The sequence below is a fragment of the Scatophagus argus genome, chromosome 9 (assembly GCF_020382885.2).
Source record: "Scatophagus argus isolate fScaArg1 chromosome 9, fScaArg1.pri, whole genome shotgun sequence".
Taxonomy (NCBI): Eukaryota; Metazoa; Chordata; class Actinopteri; family Scatophagidae; genus Scatophagus; species Scatophagus argus.
In genome coordinates this window covers 22,842,987-22,858,152 of record NC_058501.1, presented here as the reverse complement: position 1 = coordinate 22,858,152, position 15,166 = coordinate 22,842,987, and the positions used below count along the sequence as shown (strand labels likewise).

The following is a 15,166-nucleotide window of genomic DNA, read 5'->3' as shown; positions in this document are numbered from 1 at the left end:
ACATGTGATCTACTAAGAAATTTGCAGATATGGAAGATGATGAGTAGGCACACGAGTCTTTACAGTACACAGGCAACTTTTCCCATAATGCTTTTCCTCCAGTTGCAAGTACAGATACATTTTTATTAGTAGTATTTTTTCTACAGTATATTTTATTTTGGTAAAAGTCATGCACAGCTATCTGTAATAAGACAATATCAAACACTGATGCATTTCAAAAACTGGCTTATTCTGTTAAATGAAAAATTAAGGTTATTTTGTAGAAAATGTGTTTATACAGAACTCATCAAAATAAGGCATCAAAAAAGTTTCAGTATAGGCTCAATACTGAGACCTGAACATTTTGGACATTTATTCAGGTCTACCAACAGCTGCACATCTGGAATTAAAACTTTATAAAAGAGAAAAGTTGCTTATTAGCTCACTTACAACGTACAAACTCTTAATATTTGATATTGCAAAACAAGGAAGCAGATCTCCAGCGGCACGGAGAGGATCAATACCACTTTCATGTCTTATCATTCAACGTTCAGAACTGGACCTACAGCTGGTTAGCTTAGCTTAGCACAAACAACAACTGGCCAGGTGGGTGGCACGGTTCTATCTAACAAAATCCACGTTCCAGCTCACTGACTAAAAAGTCTTTTGTTCTTTGTTTAATCTGTACAAAAGTGTAAAAACGTCAGTTCGTTATGAGCAGATCTGCTTGTTTCACTGGGTGTAGTGACGGACCTGCAGGCCTTATTTACCCTCCATCGTTTCATTTGTCTGAATTCGTCTGAGGAGTCGGGAGTGAATGAGTGATTTCTGACACAGCTGTGGTGTTCCTGCTAAGCTAATCAGCTGCTGGCTCCTGCTTCATGTTAACCACTTTATTTTGGTTCCCAAAATGTCAAACTATAGTTTTAAATTGCATCAATATACTGTATGTAACAATATCACTAATAAGCACAGGAACTTATTTGATACTTTTTGCTTAACTGTATTTACTTTCTCGTTTTCACTGACAAACCCAGCTGCACAGTATACCTTGTGAACTTTGCTAATGCCGGTTGGGAACCCTAACAAGTAAAAACAAGTTTTTGCATTTATGTTTCCCTTTTGCACAGAAAAATCTGCTTATTTCTCTAAATATGTTTCAACAGTTTTCGTTTCACACATGTTGAAATCAGTAAATTGTTCATACAAACAGTAGACACGTGTAAGTGAAAAGCTAAAAAAACAGAAATTGAAGTTCATACGTTTGCTAACCTTGCTAACCTAATGCTAAAAGCATTGTTATTGAATGAGGTAAAACTTAATCCTTGTGAAATCTCATGCACATATAAATACAACAGAAACTGGACTGGCTCCTGGTGGTGATGAGGCGACTGCCGGGAGGACTTAGAAAATCAAAGTGTGAGAGATTCAAACATGACTGCATTATTCTCCCTTTTGAAGCAGAATTTTGACTCTTTGTTCACCGGCGAGTATGCAACAACGAAACTGAGGTAAGACACCAACCCTCCAGACTGCCTCTGTAGTTTATACCGTTTGTGTTTTGAGCAGCTTCAGAGCAAGAAGTCAGAGGAGTTCATGACCTGCAAGGAGTGTGTGTGCTGGCTGGTGCGCTGCTCCGCTTCGCTCTCCTCCGACTGTTTCTTCTGGTGTTTTTCCAGGTTCTGCAGATCCTCCAGCATCTCCTCGATCAGAGGCGGCATGGAGCCCGGGATCTCCGTCTTCAGCGTCACCACCCTCTCAGCTCCTGTGCATAAGGACAAGTTTTCTTTAACAAACAGCATTAAAGAGCTACAGCAATGTCATGATCAGAAAGTCAGCAGGTATCCAAACAGCGTGACGTCATTCTTGTGTCTACACATCAAACAATAATCTGATAAAATAAGACGCACGACTCTCTCTCTCGAAGCATCTCTCCATCTTGCCCTCATAGCATTCATCATCTCTGTACTTGTTGGCTGTTCTAGATGTCGTCCTCTAAACTCATGTCAGACTTTTCTTGTGTTTACAGACCTTTGGCGCTGATGCTGCGCAGGTCAGTGATCTTCATGAGGGCCTTGGGGAACATGAGGGGCATGCTGGGCCGCCGTCTGCGGGAGTAAATCTTCAGCGCCTCCAGCAGCGGCTCCTGCAGAACCTCCACCTTGGACGGCTCCTCCAAGTCCTGACGGTCTGTTCAGACAGACAGAAAAGACCAACATGTCATTTCAACAGTTCAGACATTAACATTTTCCTTTCCAGAAGGGAATACATAGTATGCCAAAGGTTTATATAGTTCATCTATCACATTCGTTTCTTCAGGCTTTAAACATTACGTGTGAGCTGGTTGGTTTGTTATCCTACAGCTGATCTCATGTTGTATTTTCTCCTGAGCTTCAGTACCTCCAGAGACGAGACAGATGGCGCTGAGGAGGCCGCTCTCCGCATCGTCCATCTGCAGCGGCAGCAGCTGGCCGGCAAACGTGAAAACCTGATCTGTCAAAGGTCCAAATCCGGCGTTGTGGATCTGAGTGCGGGTCAGCGTCAGCCCGTCGGAGAAGGTCATGGTGTCCTGGTCCGGAGTGTAGCGAGTGCAAATCCTCAGGATCTGGATGGAAGGTGAACAGAGTGAGAAGATTGGAAGACATAATCATAATGCATGAAACTGCAGCACATAGATAGATAGATAGATGGATGGATGGATGGATGGATGGATGGATGGATGGATGGATGGATTGATAGATAGATAGATACTTTATTGATCCTGAAGGAAATTCAAGACATGGTATATAACATATCCCATATTACAACATGGGAGAAAAACAGCCGCAGAAACGCTGTGCTTTGTTATTTTTTACATTTTGTTTTTGCCAGGGTTTGAGGTGATTTAGCAGAGGAACAGCTGGTTCATGATAAATACACATTTTCTCAATCAGTTTGTTTTTAAGTAATTTTCACAGAAAATTCCCAGCTTTTTCAACCTCCACTCACTGCAGAGAGAACCAGACTTTCAAATGAGTTTTCTCAGTATAATTGCTACAATTAGCAACAGTTTGCTGCCTGTTCAAACTCAAAACTCAACATTCGTTTCACATTAAAAGCCTTCCAGACAAAACCAAAAGATCTTTCAGGCTGCCCCAGCGGAACTCAGTATCTCATTTTCAATTTATTCATTTACCAATGAACCACAAAAATGTCTACTCAGACTATTTTTCAGATATTATTGTTAACTTAAAGCCACGGGTACATGGTATGGAGTTCAAATAAAACACAAAATATAGTGAAAATCTGAGTGTATCATAAATTACTTGATTGGAGGTGAGACATTCTTTACATATGCAGACAGTAACAAAATAAATGTAAACATAGTTGGACACAGCTGTGAGCACTGATCAGTGGGGGTGATGGCCTGGTATTGGATGGACAAGTTCAGTGAGGTGGCAGGTTTCAGTGTGTGGACTTCCTGGCTGTGAAGTTTGTAAAGATTAGATGTTCATCATGCATGAAAGGCGTGTAATGATTTGGGTTTTAAGTCCCAAAATGAGTGATCAGTTTGTAGACTTTCAGCCATGCTAGCAGCATGACCAGCCTGTCTGTCACTTTGTCTTTGGCATGAGCTTCCGCTGACAGCGCGAGCTGAGATTCAGAGAAGGTGTGAATCACATCAGGTATGGCTGTATAGGTGCGTACATGAGCAGTCTCATGAGAAGTCTTGTGTATGTCCTCGAATCACCACCTCGCAGCTGGACGCCTCAGTGTACCACCACAGTTTCCACCCATGCCAATCCAGACTCATATAATATTTGTAGTGACTGATAGAGAGCCTTGTCACATGGTCCTACAACAGTCACGTGAAGCTCAGTGTCGGCTCGAGGTGGGCTACAAGGCTTCAAAGATGGATGTTGCTGCAAAGAAGCTACAGATTCTAAAATGTGGACACGTGTGTTCAACCCGGCAGCACAGGAGATCAATGCAGTCAGCACAGTTTCAAGGTGGACACCCAAGATTAGTGTCACCACTTCAGTATGACCACATGTGAACTGTGGTCACAATCTGCCCTTCTGTTCCCGAGTTCTGCCGCTGAGCAATGGGACAGGAAACATTATGATATCACAGTGAAGCTGACCTTTGACCTTCACAATCACTTCATCATTTTATCCTATCATATATATTTGTTTTCCAACACTAGCAGATGAATTCTTTCCAAAATCCAATCAGCTCATCTTTAAGACCAAGTGGTTGCTTGTTCCAAATCTGAAGAAATTCCCTCCAGTTGGCTCTGATATTACGTTTCTAAGAAGACATAACGCATCTGGTGTGCACAGTTTTTGAAAGTAGAAAATTATTTCAGGAAACACACACACACACACGCACCAGGATGTCCAGGCAGGCGGTTTTGAGCAGAGTGATCTGGTCAGCGATGGTCAGGCCGGTGAATCCAGGCACTCGCTTGGCGAACTCCACCACCTTGATGATGCACTTGGTGGCGAGCTCGCTGAACTTGTCCCACAGGCCGAGGTCCAGCTGGATTCTGTGGTCTGAGCTGGAGTTCTGCATGGAGGAGAAACAAGATGACATCTGTCAGATGTCTGAAGAGGCAATGAGGTTCATGTCTCAGCGAAGATGCAGGGCTCCAAAAGCCACATTAAAGACAATAAAAACAAGGCACAATCTTTCAGTTCAGCAATCCGTAAACACAACACTGACATCTTGTCACCTGATACGGCGAACAGGGAGGCAAACAATCGTCTCTTCACACTAACTACAGATCAGGGGCAACATCAGCATACATTTGGGACTTCAAAGTTGCCCTCCTGATGAGCCAGTTTGTTGTTTGTTCTGTATTTCCTGATTTGACTAAAACCACATCAAACCTTAAACACAACACATTCACAGAGGGCAAACCCAGATACTTTAGACCAGTTGGACTACCGCCTTTATTCTTTGTCATAAAGGCACGTGCAGTTTTTCCTGTTTGTGATGACTGAGTCACAGTTTGCATGAAGAATACAATTTGTTTCCCGAACTTTCTGCTGATTAGCAGGTTTTAGCCGCATTAGCAGCGCAATGGCTATGCTGTCTGTCAGTTGCTCAGTCCACCATGAAAAATTTTCTTGGTTTTAAATGGAGCAGCTTTTTCAGTGAAATCTGTCAGGAAATCAGCTTCTCATAATCTTTTGGGACAATTTGGCTTCCACGTGTATTTTGTGTTCTGTTTTATCTTCTATTGGCAGCCACAATGACCATATCATTTAAAGTTCACGCTCTTCTTCTTCTTCTTTGATCTTCCCCTCTGCAGGTTATTTTCTCTCTGTACAGGAACATTTTGTGAACAGTCAGCTCTCACGTCACGACTCACTGTGGTGTATTTTCCCAGCTGGCAAAGCGAGGGGAAGGTCTCTCTGTGAGCCCTGCAGATCTTCTCCACTATCAGGCCGAGCTCCGCCGTCAGTTCGTACGTCTCCATGATGGTCATCTTCACCGCTTCTTTCTTCCCCTTCCTCTGGTTTCTGTCGTTTCTCACTGCTGAAGAGGAGGATGACGCAGCTTATCAAATGTTCAGGAAATGACTAAAAGTTAGTCAAAGTGATCAAATGATGGTACATGACTTAAAACTCTGATATTTTTGTCGTTTTTATTGTTTGTCTTGAACTGCATAGGGTTCATGAGTGTGCCTCACCAGGCTTTTCATGACACTGACAGTACAGACTGTACAAAAACCCTGTTCAACAGTGACAGGATCTGTAGAAGCAGCTAAGAAGCAGCTCACAGCTTAAAGTAACAAAAACTAATTTGATTTGAACTGTGGAAAACAAATATGAAGGCCTCTTGCCAAAAGTTTACTGCTCTCAAAGGACTGATGATTTAAAATGAAACTGAAACTGAACTGAAAACAATCAGCACTACGTGGACTTCCTGAAAATTTGGAAACGTCTCATTACAAGGAAATTTATATCTGGTCGTTTACTTGTGTAAAAAGTGAGGAGAAGTCAAATGTCAGTTCAACTTTAATGTCCACACAGTTCCATACTGTTTCACAGGGTGACAACAAGTCCTTGTAAGGTAGATTTGAGTCCTTCACGCTGCTAAATCTTACACAGACTAATAAACCTGCAGACTAAGTAACTTTAATAAAGAGGCCTCACCTGAACCATGTCACAAAGCCCCAGACACGAGCACTGGAACAGTACGTGAACATGGGTTTCCACATATTTTTGGACACGCAGTGTAGTTTAATTACTGAGGTTTTCCAAGAGCAGTCACTCGGACAGTTGTCTCAAAATACAACAGAAGTGAACGGTGACTCGTAAAGCAGCTAAAAAAAGACCTTTGTGTCTCAACAGGCCTTTCAGTGGAACACAAGTAGAAAATAGCTGCCAGTGAAGACAGTTGGAAGTGAGCTGTGTGGATTATCTGTTACTCCAGGGCGCACGTGAAGCAGGCTAACACGGCCTAACCAGGTTAGCCTTTCATAATCGCTCCGGTAACGGTGTCAACATGTTTCAGTGCATCCCACTGACTTGGCTCAGGCAGTTACACACATGTCAGAGGAGCTCAGGATTACGCAACAGCTCCGTCTCTGCCTTCTTCGCCCTCCTCCCCCTCTCACTGGGTGCCCTACATCCAGCCGTCATTGTGTAAACACTCCAAGTGAGATCATATTACTTCCAAACAGTCAGCGGGCAGTTACATAGCATCCATCTGTCTGCTACATGTGATGTTTTTATGTAATGTGTGTGTCTGAGAGTGGAGGAGCAACAATGAGAACATGTGGATGGGCGGATCCTTCACTGTCGCCCTATCGCTGCCCTCGGCTGCCTCCACATAACACACACTCTGTTATCTAGGTCACTGCACTTCTGGGTAACACACACAGTTTCACTTTGTGTCAGCTGTACGGTCGACATGCTCGCGTTCTCACACAGTACTCTTCAGTGACTCATTGAAAAATATGTGTTTTACAGGGTTATTCAGTCAAGTTCATGTTGACTTTCAGAGGCTGGAAGAGCTGTGCTGTCACGCCGCTTTCACAACAAAACATTTCACAACGACACTTTAACGGCTCAACAGTTTCCGTCCACATACTCAGCTACACTGAATAACAAAACAGTTTTCATCGGCAAACACAGAAAATGCTTACAGCTCCCCTCCACATGTGTATTAGGGCACATGTAAAAGGTCTCCAATGTGTGTCTGACAGCTTTTACAGAAGAAAAATATAACATTTCCAAATTAAAATGACCTTAAAATGGCGCCTGATCCTTCTCCCTCAATAAAAATAATGAAGATGCAAATATTTTTCCATAAAGGCGTGTCTTTTAACAGAACGTTGAAAACAACACACATCCTCAGAGACGAGTGTTATTAGCTGAACAAAGAAAACCACGTATTTCAAAAGGGCCTTGACCTGAAGGACGCTCCTCTGCGCAGAGAGAAGTTTCTCCCTCGTCTTAACACCGTGGCTGCACAGCCCACATAACGATTCCCAGCCCAGTTCATTAGCAGCAGCAGCTTCAGTCGCCTGTCTGTTCATGATGCACCGTACTGAGTGTAGGGCAGCATTCACAGCCCAACACATAATCACTGTAATTATGCATGTAAATAGAAGCACGAGCTGTTAGGCAGCCTGTGAGGACAGATGGGTTGATTAAAAATAAAATATATATCTGCTGTTAAGCTACCTCTGCTATTGGGACACATGAAAGCTGCGTGTTAAGACCATCGCTGCAGCAGCTTTCATGTGCCTTTCACTTCCTGTAACTTCAAAAACACAAAAAACCAACCTGAAGCTTCACATTTCTAACATTTCAATCACCTCTGACATCATCCTCTCTCTGATCACCGACGTCTGTGATCTCTACATTTATTTAACTTCTATAACATAAATCCTTCTGCGGCTAATGTCTAACGTCTGATTTTGCTGCTACAGATCGGAGTCAAGTTGGATGCTTTAGGCAGTGAGGCTCATGAGGCGTCCTGCCGAATCAGAGCCGATCTGACACTCACACTCCTTAGACATCCCCACAGCGAAGCACTTCTGCAGCCGACAGTACTGACAGCGGTTCCTGGTGATCTTGTTGATGATGCAGTTTCTGTCTCGGTGGCAGGTGTACACCATGTTTTTCTGCACGCTGCGGCGGAAGAAGCCCTGCGGAGGCAGAAATGAGCAGAAGTTATCAGAGAATGGAAATAACTCTGCTTAAACTTCAAGACTCAAGCACCAGAAAACACTATGAAATTACGCTCAGTTTCCCTGCATTGTCTGATAGTCAAACTGGGAACAACGTCAGGCCGATCATCTGTTATGATAACAAAAGTGTTGCTGTGTGTGCTATAATTTTGGATCAGGATTTGTGCCTTTAAACTGCTTGCTTTTCAGCATAAACTCAGTTTGACTCTTCAAAAATGTCCCAGACTTGAACTCAAACTTAATCTGCAAAAGCATCTAGAAACAATAACAATACAACAATCCAAATTGCGGAAACGCACACATCCGATGAAGGAAACGGGAGGCGTTAATGTTGCCTGGAGTGATGTTTTCTCTGAGTAAATGGGTAACGGAACGGAACATAATAAAACATCCAATAAAAACACACATAATAAACTTATCCACTTTCTTTTTTTCTTGTGAGCCGTGGAGTCAGTTAAAAGCTTTCATCTTCCTCTCCCAGTGCATGACACACATTCGCTCAATGAAAACTGCTTTGTGATAACCTCTTTACTGGAGCATAACAGAGATGACTGGCTGCGAAGCGGACTGCAGACCCGACACGTTACCTTGCAGCCCTCGCAGGCGCTGACGCCGTAGTGGTAGCCTGAGGACTTGTCTTGACACACAAAACAGGGCTTGTAAGTGCGAGGAGGGGGCATCGGGGACGGGGGGCTGGTGAACAGGTCGTCTGAGCTGGAGCTGGAGGTTTGGCTCCCCACTGCTGCAAACACACAATATAACACCATTCAACACACACTGGGTTTACTTATCAAAGGAAAATCTGACCAAGTACATGATTTCATGACAAAATATCCTTTAGTTTTAGACTGTTTGTCAAATAAAACAAGCAATTTTAGTACACCTTCTTCGGCTGGGACAAATTTAACAGCATTTTTTGCTATTTTTTACATTAAATTGCAATATCATTGGACTATTGTAGTGCTGTTGCCTTTTATTAGAAATCTACTTAAACTTTTCTTTGTACGTGGGAAGAATCTAGTTTTTATTGAAGAGTGTTTGAAGTAATTTGCCAGAAAGAGGCATACCAGAAACCAGAGGAGCAAAGTCAACTCTACAACCTGGTTCAGATTTGTTCAAACTGATCTCATCCATTAATTTAAACTATATAAATTAATTTAAACTATGCAGAATTAGATTTAGACATTTGTTATCTCCAGAAGACAAATCCTTATGAGTCGGTGACTCTACGATCTTGTACAGAAATCACACTGCAATGGAGCCTATTGACCTCATGCTTGTTTCCCAGAGGATGAACCCTCGTCCTTCTGGATCAGGATCCAACAGGCGGGTGGCACTGAACTTTACTGAGCACATTCATGCCTCCAAAAGGTGAACACCTGATCTTAATGGCCCTGTGGCATTTACTGCATGACTGTCATTGTATTGCAACACAGATAAGGTTCAAGAATAAGAGTGGGGCTTTAGACTCTGATTACACATGATTACACTTGTAGTTGTAGTCTCCACTAAATCAAATCCATTGGAAATATTATGCGAGCATACGGGCATAAAAAATGGGGGAAAAAACAGACATTTTCAAACTGATAAGAAATCGAGCTGTGTTTATCTTCACAGAAGCAGAGACTTTAGGGCAATTCATAAAACTGCTATCAGATTTCAGAGTAAGAGCATTACTTTAGTCTCACTGGGCAGGACTGTCATGTAAACCTACACCAATCCTATCAGCCATTATGAGACCCTGAGGCTGCAGCAGACAACAGCATCTGATCCCCAACTAATTCTCATACATTGCTCAGTTTGCCCAAATAAAAATCCTGAGCTACATTATCTGTCCCTCATTAAACAAGAAACCAAAACTACACAATGAAACCCAAACTGCTGAGAAAAATCTGCACTCAGTCTCTGAGACATCACAGACCGGCCGAGTTGGAAATGCATTCAAAGCAGAATTTTCCTCTCCCTAATAAATACAGCTCATTACAGCTCAGCTGAATCCATCATTTCCCACTTTAGAATCACTCTGAGGGGAGAATTGCTCCAATCTGTGGGGCTCGCTCGGCCTCCCCGCCGGCTCCCTGATCACCTCCACCGCTCCAACACTGACAGAAAACGAAGAAAGACGTGTTGAAAGGGGGACAAAACGAGAAAAATTGCTCATCTGCATCCCCTTGAACCCGTGGCCTCCGGCTGAACCTGGAAACAGAGGGTCAAACGAGGACACCCCCATCAGCCCGAGCTCCCTCCCAACACAAAACAATGCAGGAGCAAGCCACAAGCCCAGCTGACTGATGAGAGGGAGGGGGAGGCCGGGGGGGGGGGAACAGAGTGTGTGTGTGGTGGGATAAGCGATTTGGTGGGGATGCCCAACGCCCAATTTAGATATCTTTATTTGATGCATATGACAAATCAACAAAAAACACCAAGGGTGTTGAAATATTTGGAAAGATTTGTGTTGTAAGACTGTGTCTTAATGGGAACTTTGCCTCATTACCAGCTGTGTAAAACACCCCTGCATCAAGCTGCTTCAGATTTTTCAAACCTGAGACTACACGTCAGGAAGAACACGCCTAACCCTGAAATCTGGAGTCCTCGAAGGAAAATTCACAAATTTGGCGATGCCACTTGATACGCATCAGAAAAGCATCGTTCAGAGGCTTTTGGGAAGCGCTGGGATCCTGATCCACTCGTGGTCATGCTTGGAGCAACAGGCTCGTTGTCTTTTGGCAATGAGTATGACAAAATGGCGGCTTTGTTTGGAGTGTTGAGTCAGAATCAATCAGAAAATCTGATTCGTGGTTAGGAGGAATTACATCTGGACAGACGGAGATTTTTATCATTTTACATATCATTCATATTCATATCATTAACACTTTGGACTTTCACTTGTAATGGGCTGTTTTTTGCAGTTGCTCTACTGGTACTTTTACTTAAGAAAAAGATCTGAGCAGCGACGGTCTGGCTCTCCTCTGACCTCCTGAGCTGCTGACCGTCCGGTGAACCCACGGTGACCCCAAACTGACCGGCTCTGCCCGCCCCGTCCCAAACACAGACCTCCACGCTCACATACAGTACCCCTCCAGGTCCCCATTTCCGCTAAAGAAAAGCTCCTGGAAACTCAGCATGAAAGGCATCACAGTGTGCAGATCAAGAGTAAATGGAAGCAGTGCAACTAACACTTTACTGGCATTTATGAGCAGAATGTAGAAGAATAAATAAGTCTTTTACACACCAATATGAGGAAGTTAAACACAGATATACAGACATTTTTACGTGTTTTTACTGTATCTTCACTCTTTGTGGGTGCCCGCAGAAGTTACAGTTGTTGACAATGCCACTAAAAACAAATATCTGTGAAAAACGACATTATACAGTGACAGACGGTTTTTTAATGTTTATATACTGCTTCTAATGTCAAATAAGGGGGTTAAAGTAAATTCCTCGAGACACAATTGGAGGAAAACACACAACGCCAATACAGTATATGGAGGTCGAATGCATTACAGCTATTCAAAGTCCTTATATTCTCATGTTTTCTTATTGATTCAGGTCTTCTTCTACTTGTTTTCAAAGCGCTTCATGGTTTCACATCAGCTTTACTTGTTTGTCAGCTCAAAGTGCTGATATCTTGGAAAGAAGACTTAATATCGTGAGTCCTTTTATGTTATTTTATGAACACTATTTATTTCATTTAACTACATATTTGATAGTGTCCGGGCTCTATTTTGTTTGTCATCTTTTGTCAGTAGATTTTACTGTTTATTTATCAGCTGTTTCATCAGCTTGTCATTTAGCTTTAAAATGCTTAGAACTGAACGAGCCTGAATTAAAGGTCCAAAAAACAAAAGTTGAACTAAATGACCGATTCAACCAAAGTGCAGAGAGGGGAAATAACGAAAATGCATTGGATTTCTACCTGTGCACATATTTTATCAGTATCCGTGTTCTGAAATGTTATTTGAACTGAAAGACTTCTTCTTGTGCTGCTGCACAGCACCTGATCTTTAATATAAATAAGCAGTTAAAAATCCCTTTGCTGAGCCTGCAGTTAAAGTCTTGGTGTGTAAACTTGCCTGCCTTCAGTTTGTTGAGCAAAAATATGAAAGTCATTTCAAAGAGTCTTGAGGATGGAGGGCTGCCACCTCCTCTTCTGAGGAACATTTGTGACTTCTGATTTTTACAACAACAAAAACTGACTTCACGTCATTGATTTCTGTTTGGATAACAATGTTCTTTTTGGGGTGGGAGGTCACAGACCAACAGATTCAGCAAGACACTCACAGATTCAAAATTTAACCAAAACATCAGTTTCCACCTACACTGCGAGCACCGGTGCTGCTGCCAGTCCGCCTCCATCAGCTCGGGGAAGAAGGCTGACAAGTCCTGGTCCGGCTCCTGCAGCGTGCAGGCAGGGCTGGGTGCGCTGTACAAGTCCAGGATTTCTCCAGCACCGAAAGCTTGAAACTCCAAGTAGTCAAACATGATGTGGTTTCAATCTGAGCGAAGTCTCTGATTGCACTGTGCAGGCTTCTCGATGCAAACGGTGTCTTAGCAGTAACGCATCTCCGCGTGTTTCACGTGTGCGCTACGTTTCCCACAAACGGTCAGAAACTGTTTGCATGTTGCCAGCAGACTGAAGCGCCCCAACAGCGAGGCAAAGGTTAAACACATCCAAACCTGAAGCCTGTTTTGCATAACAAAGTTTGTCCCGGGACTTCTTCTTCTACTACTATTACTGCTGCGTCTTATCTCTCTCTTATTGACGAATGTCTCAACTCACCCTGCTTCATACTAGTTATGTCAGAGCGACCGATGGTGTTACCTAATGTATGCGACTGAACTCTCCGTGAACCTCCGACGCTGCTGACCTTCACATGACCCAGCCGCCGTCTGACATCACCGGCAGCGGTGGAAGCAAGCACTGAAGCCCCTCGCTCAAGTTAAAATATCAACACTGTGGTGGACAAGTAGCCTCAGTCAAAGTTTAGCTTCACCGAAAGCCTCAAAGAGAATGAACGAGAACGAGAGATACACATTTTGTTTTATTACACGCATTCTTCTTCCTTTACCCACAATGCAATTCGTCATTAAACTGACACAAAATGTCAACGGTTGGTTATGCTAACAGCGGCTAAAGCAGGCTCAAACCACTCTAGTCTTCAGCAGAGACTTGCAGCAAGCTACACCCCCAGATTATTATTATTATTTTTTCATAAATGTAGTGTTAAAGTTATGAAACTTGAGGTATTTTTTCAGACTGTGCGCAGCTTTATGCATATTTTAAGTCCTCCCCAAGACCAGTAAACACCTAGCCAGGTTGGGGGGGGGGATAATAAAATAAAATAATCCAAACTTACCTGATTCAATAATCAGGTGCCATCATAAATTTATCGAAGAAGACAGTGAGAATGAGATAATGTCTAATAATGTCTAATACTAATTTTCACATGTTATGGGGCTACTAAAGGATTATCTTATCTTATCTTATCTTATCTTATGCTTTGTGATTTTTGTTTCCATTGCACTTTGTCATTCACAAACTTTTGCACATCCCTCAAGCGTAAAAGTTGTTATTGATATAGTCTTATTCTTTTTGTAAAATTTTCTCTGAAAAATTAACAAACACCAGCAATCAGAAATCAAAACAGGAGCTGCAAGGAAGCCAGACACAAAAGAAACATTAAACATTACGTTACTAGCTGCTAGCATTAGCGATATGGTTATCTTTGCGACAATCTTAGCAACAGTAATACCACTTGGAAACACTAGGGGGCAGGACGTGTTGTCTATTTCCACGCCACAAACAACTTTTGAACTGTGTGAAGAGGTTGATCTTTAAGATCGCTGCTATATGTATTAAGGTGTACATAACAATTCTCTGTGTGTCTTACATGGTTTTTGCAGTCCTGGATCTGTGGATCGGCATAAAGGGACACTTGTCTGTTTTAACTAAAGGGCATTCAAAGCAAAGCAAAAACACAGATCTTCCAATATTGGCTTTTCATTATTGGAACCATGTGGCCTTTTACGAAATCAATACTTTTAAGGCCAGGTTTCTCTTCATTCACATCCACTTCAGTTCTTGATCCTTGACTTTAAGTTAGAAAAATCTGCAGTTAGGAGGACCCATAATTAAATCTGCTGGAAGATAAAGTGGGTCAGCTGCAAGATGGGTTGGTGGGTCAGCGGAAGGAAATTTGTTCCATTTAAAAAAAAAAAAGATCTAATTTTCAGCATTAATCAGCTGGAAGTGACTTAAAGCAATTTGCGTGCCTTGAAACCTTGAAACCTGAAACAAAAAAGAAATACATAGAAAAGGGTTTCAATGCATCATTTGAAAAGTATTAATTCAAATGGAAGGAGTGATATAAGTGGGTGGTGCCAAAGAAGAACGCTGAAGCCATTTTGTGTGAAAATATAAATACACTTGATCTCTTTCAATGCCACTGCTAACCCCATTGAGGCATAGAGGCAGCAAAGATCCAATGTTAAAGGAGGCTAATTACTTGCAGTATCTCCCACACTCCAGGGAGGCCAGGTCATCCAGAGGACAGGCATGTGAAACATTCCTGCAGCCTGCTGCTGCTGGACCTCCCTCCCAGCTCAGTCTTCTTCTGTCCTCCTTTCTTCTCCTTCATCCATCCTCCCCCAGCTCATCTTTCTCCTCTTTTCCACTTAGCATCGCTCACATTTTTTCTGACTCTCCATCACTCTTTCTAATATGAGGAAATTCATTTATTATTATTATTTCTTTTTTTTTTTGCGACAGGGGGTTGGGACATACTGACTTGTTCGTATTAAGCAAGAGTCGTGCTAATGGTTGTGCTACAGTCATGCTAATGGTTCTGTCAGGTAGAACTTTTCCCATGTTCACACTGTCATTTTAGCGTGCTAACATGAGAAATACACAAAATACACAAAAAAACAAAATAGTCTAGCGCTAAAGACAAAGTGCATCTGAGATTTGTTTGGTCATGATGAATGAATTAACGGTCATGA

The 15,166-nt window shown here is 42.5% G+C and overlaps 1 protein-coding gene across 5 annotated transcripts; it reads right to left on the bottom strand.

The window, feature by feature from the left end:
- Positions 1-8: 8 nt before the first annotated feature.
- Positions 9-13,575, bottom strand: LOC124065042 (retinoic acid receptor beta-like). 5 transcript variants are annotated; one of them, XM_046400061.1, is made up of 8 exons: positions 13,525-13,575; positions 8,755-8,909; positions 7,984-8,125; positions 5,336-5,502; positions 4,351-4,527; positions 2,380-2,584; positions 2,011-2,169; positions 9-1,744 (listed from the first exon to the last, which is right to left on the bottom strand). In XM_046400061.1, the coding sequence occupies exons 2-8, from the start codon at positions 8,845-8,847 to the stop codon at positions 1,551-1,553; spliced, it is 1,137 nt and encodes a 378-aa protein (XP_046256017.1). In that variant the 5' UTR covers positions 8,848-8,909; positions 13,525-13,575; the 3' UTR covers positions 9-1,550. The 5 variants fall into 5 exon arrangements, 4 of the variants coding, with proteins under 4 accessions (XP_046256017.1, XP_046256014.1, XP_046256015.1 ...); XM_046400058.1 differs by lacking the exon at positions 13,525-13,575 and adding an exon at positions 12,487-13,250 and having other exon boundaries at positions 5,336-5,499; XM_046400059.1 differs by lacking the exon at positions 13,525-13,575 and adding an exon at positions 12,487-13,250 and having other exon boundaries at positions 8,755-8,906.
- Positions 13,576-15,166: the final 1,591 nt, after the last annotated feature.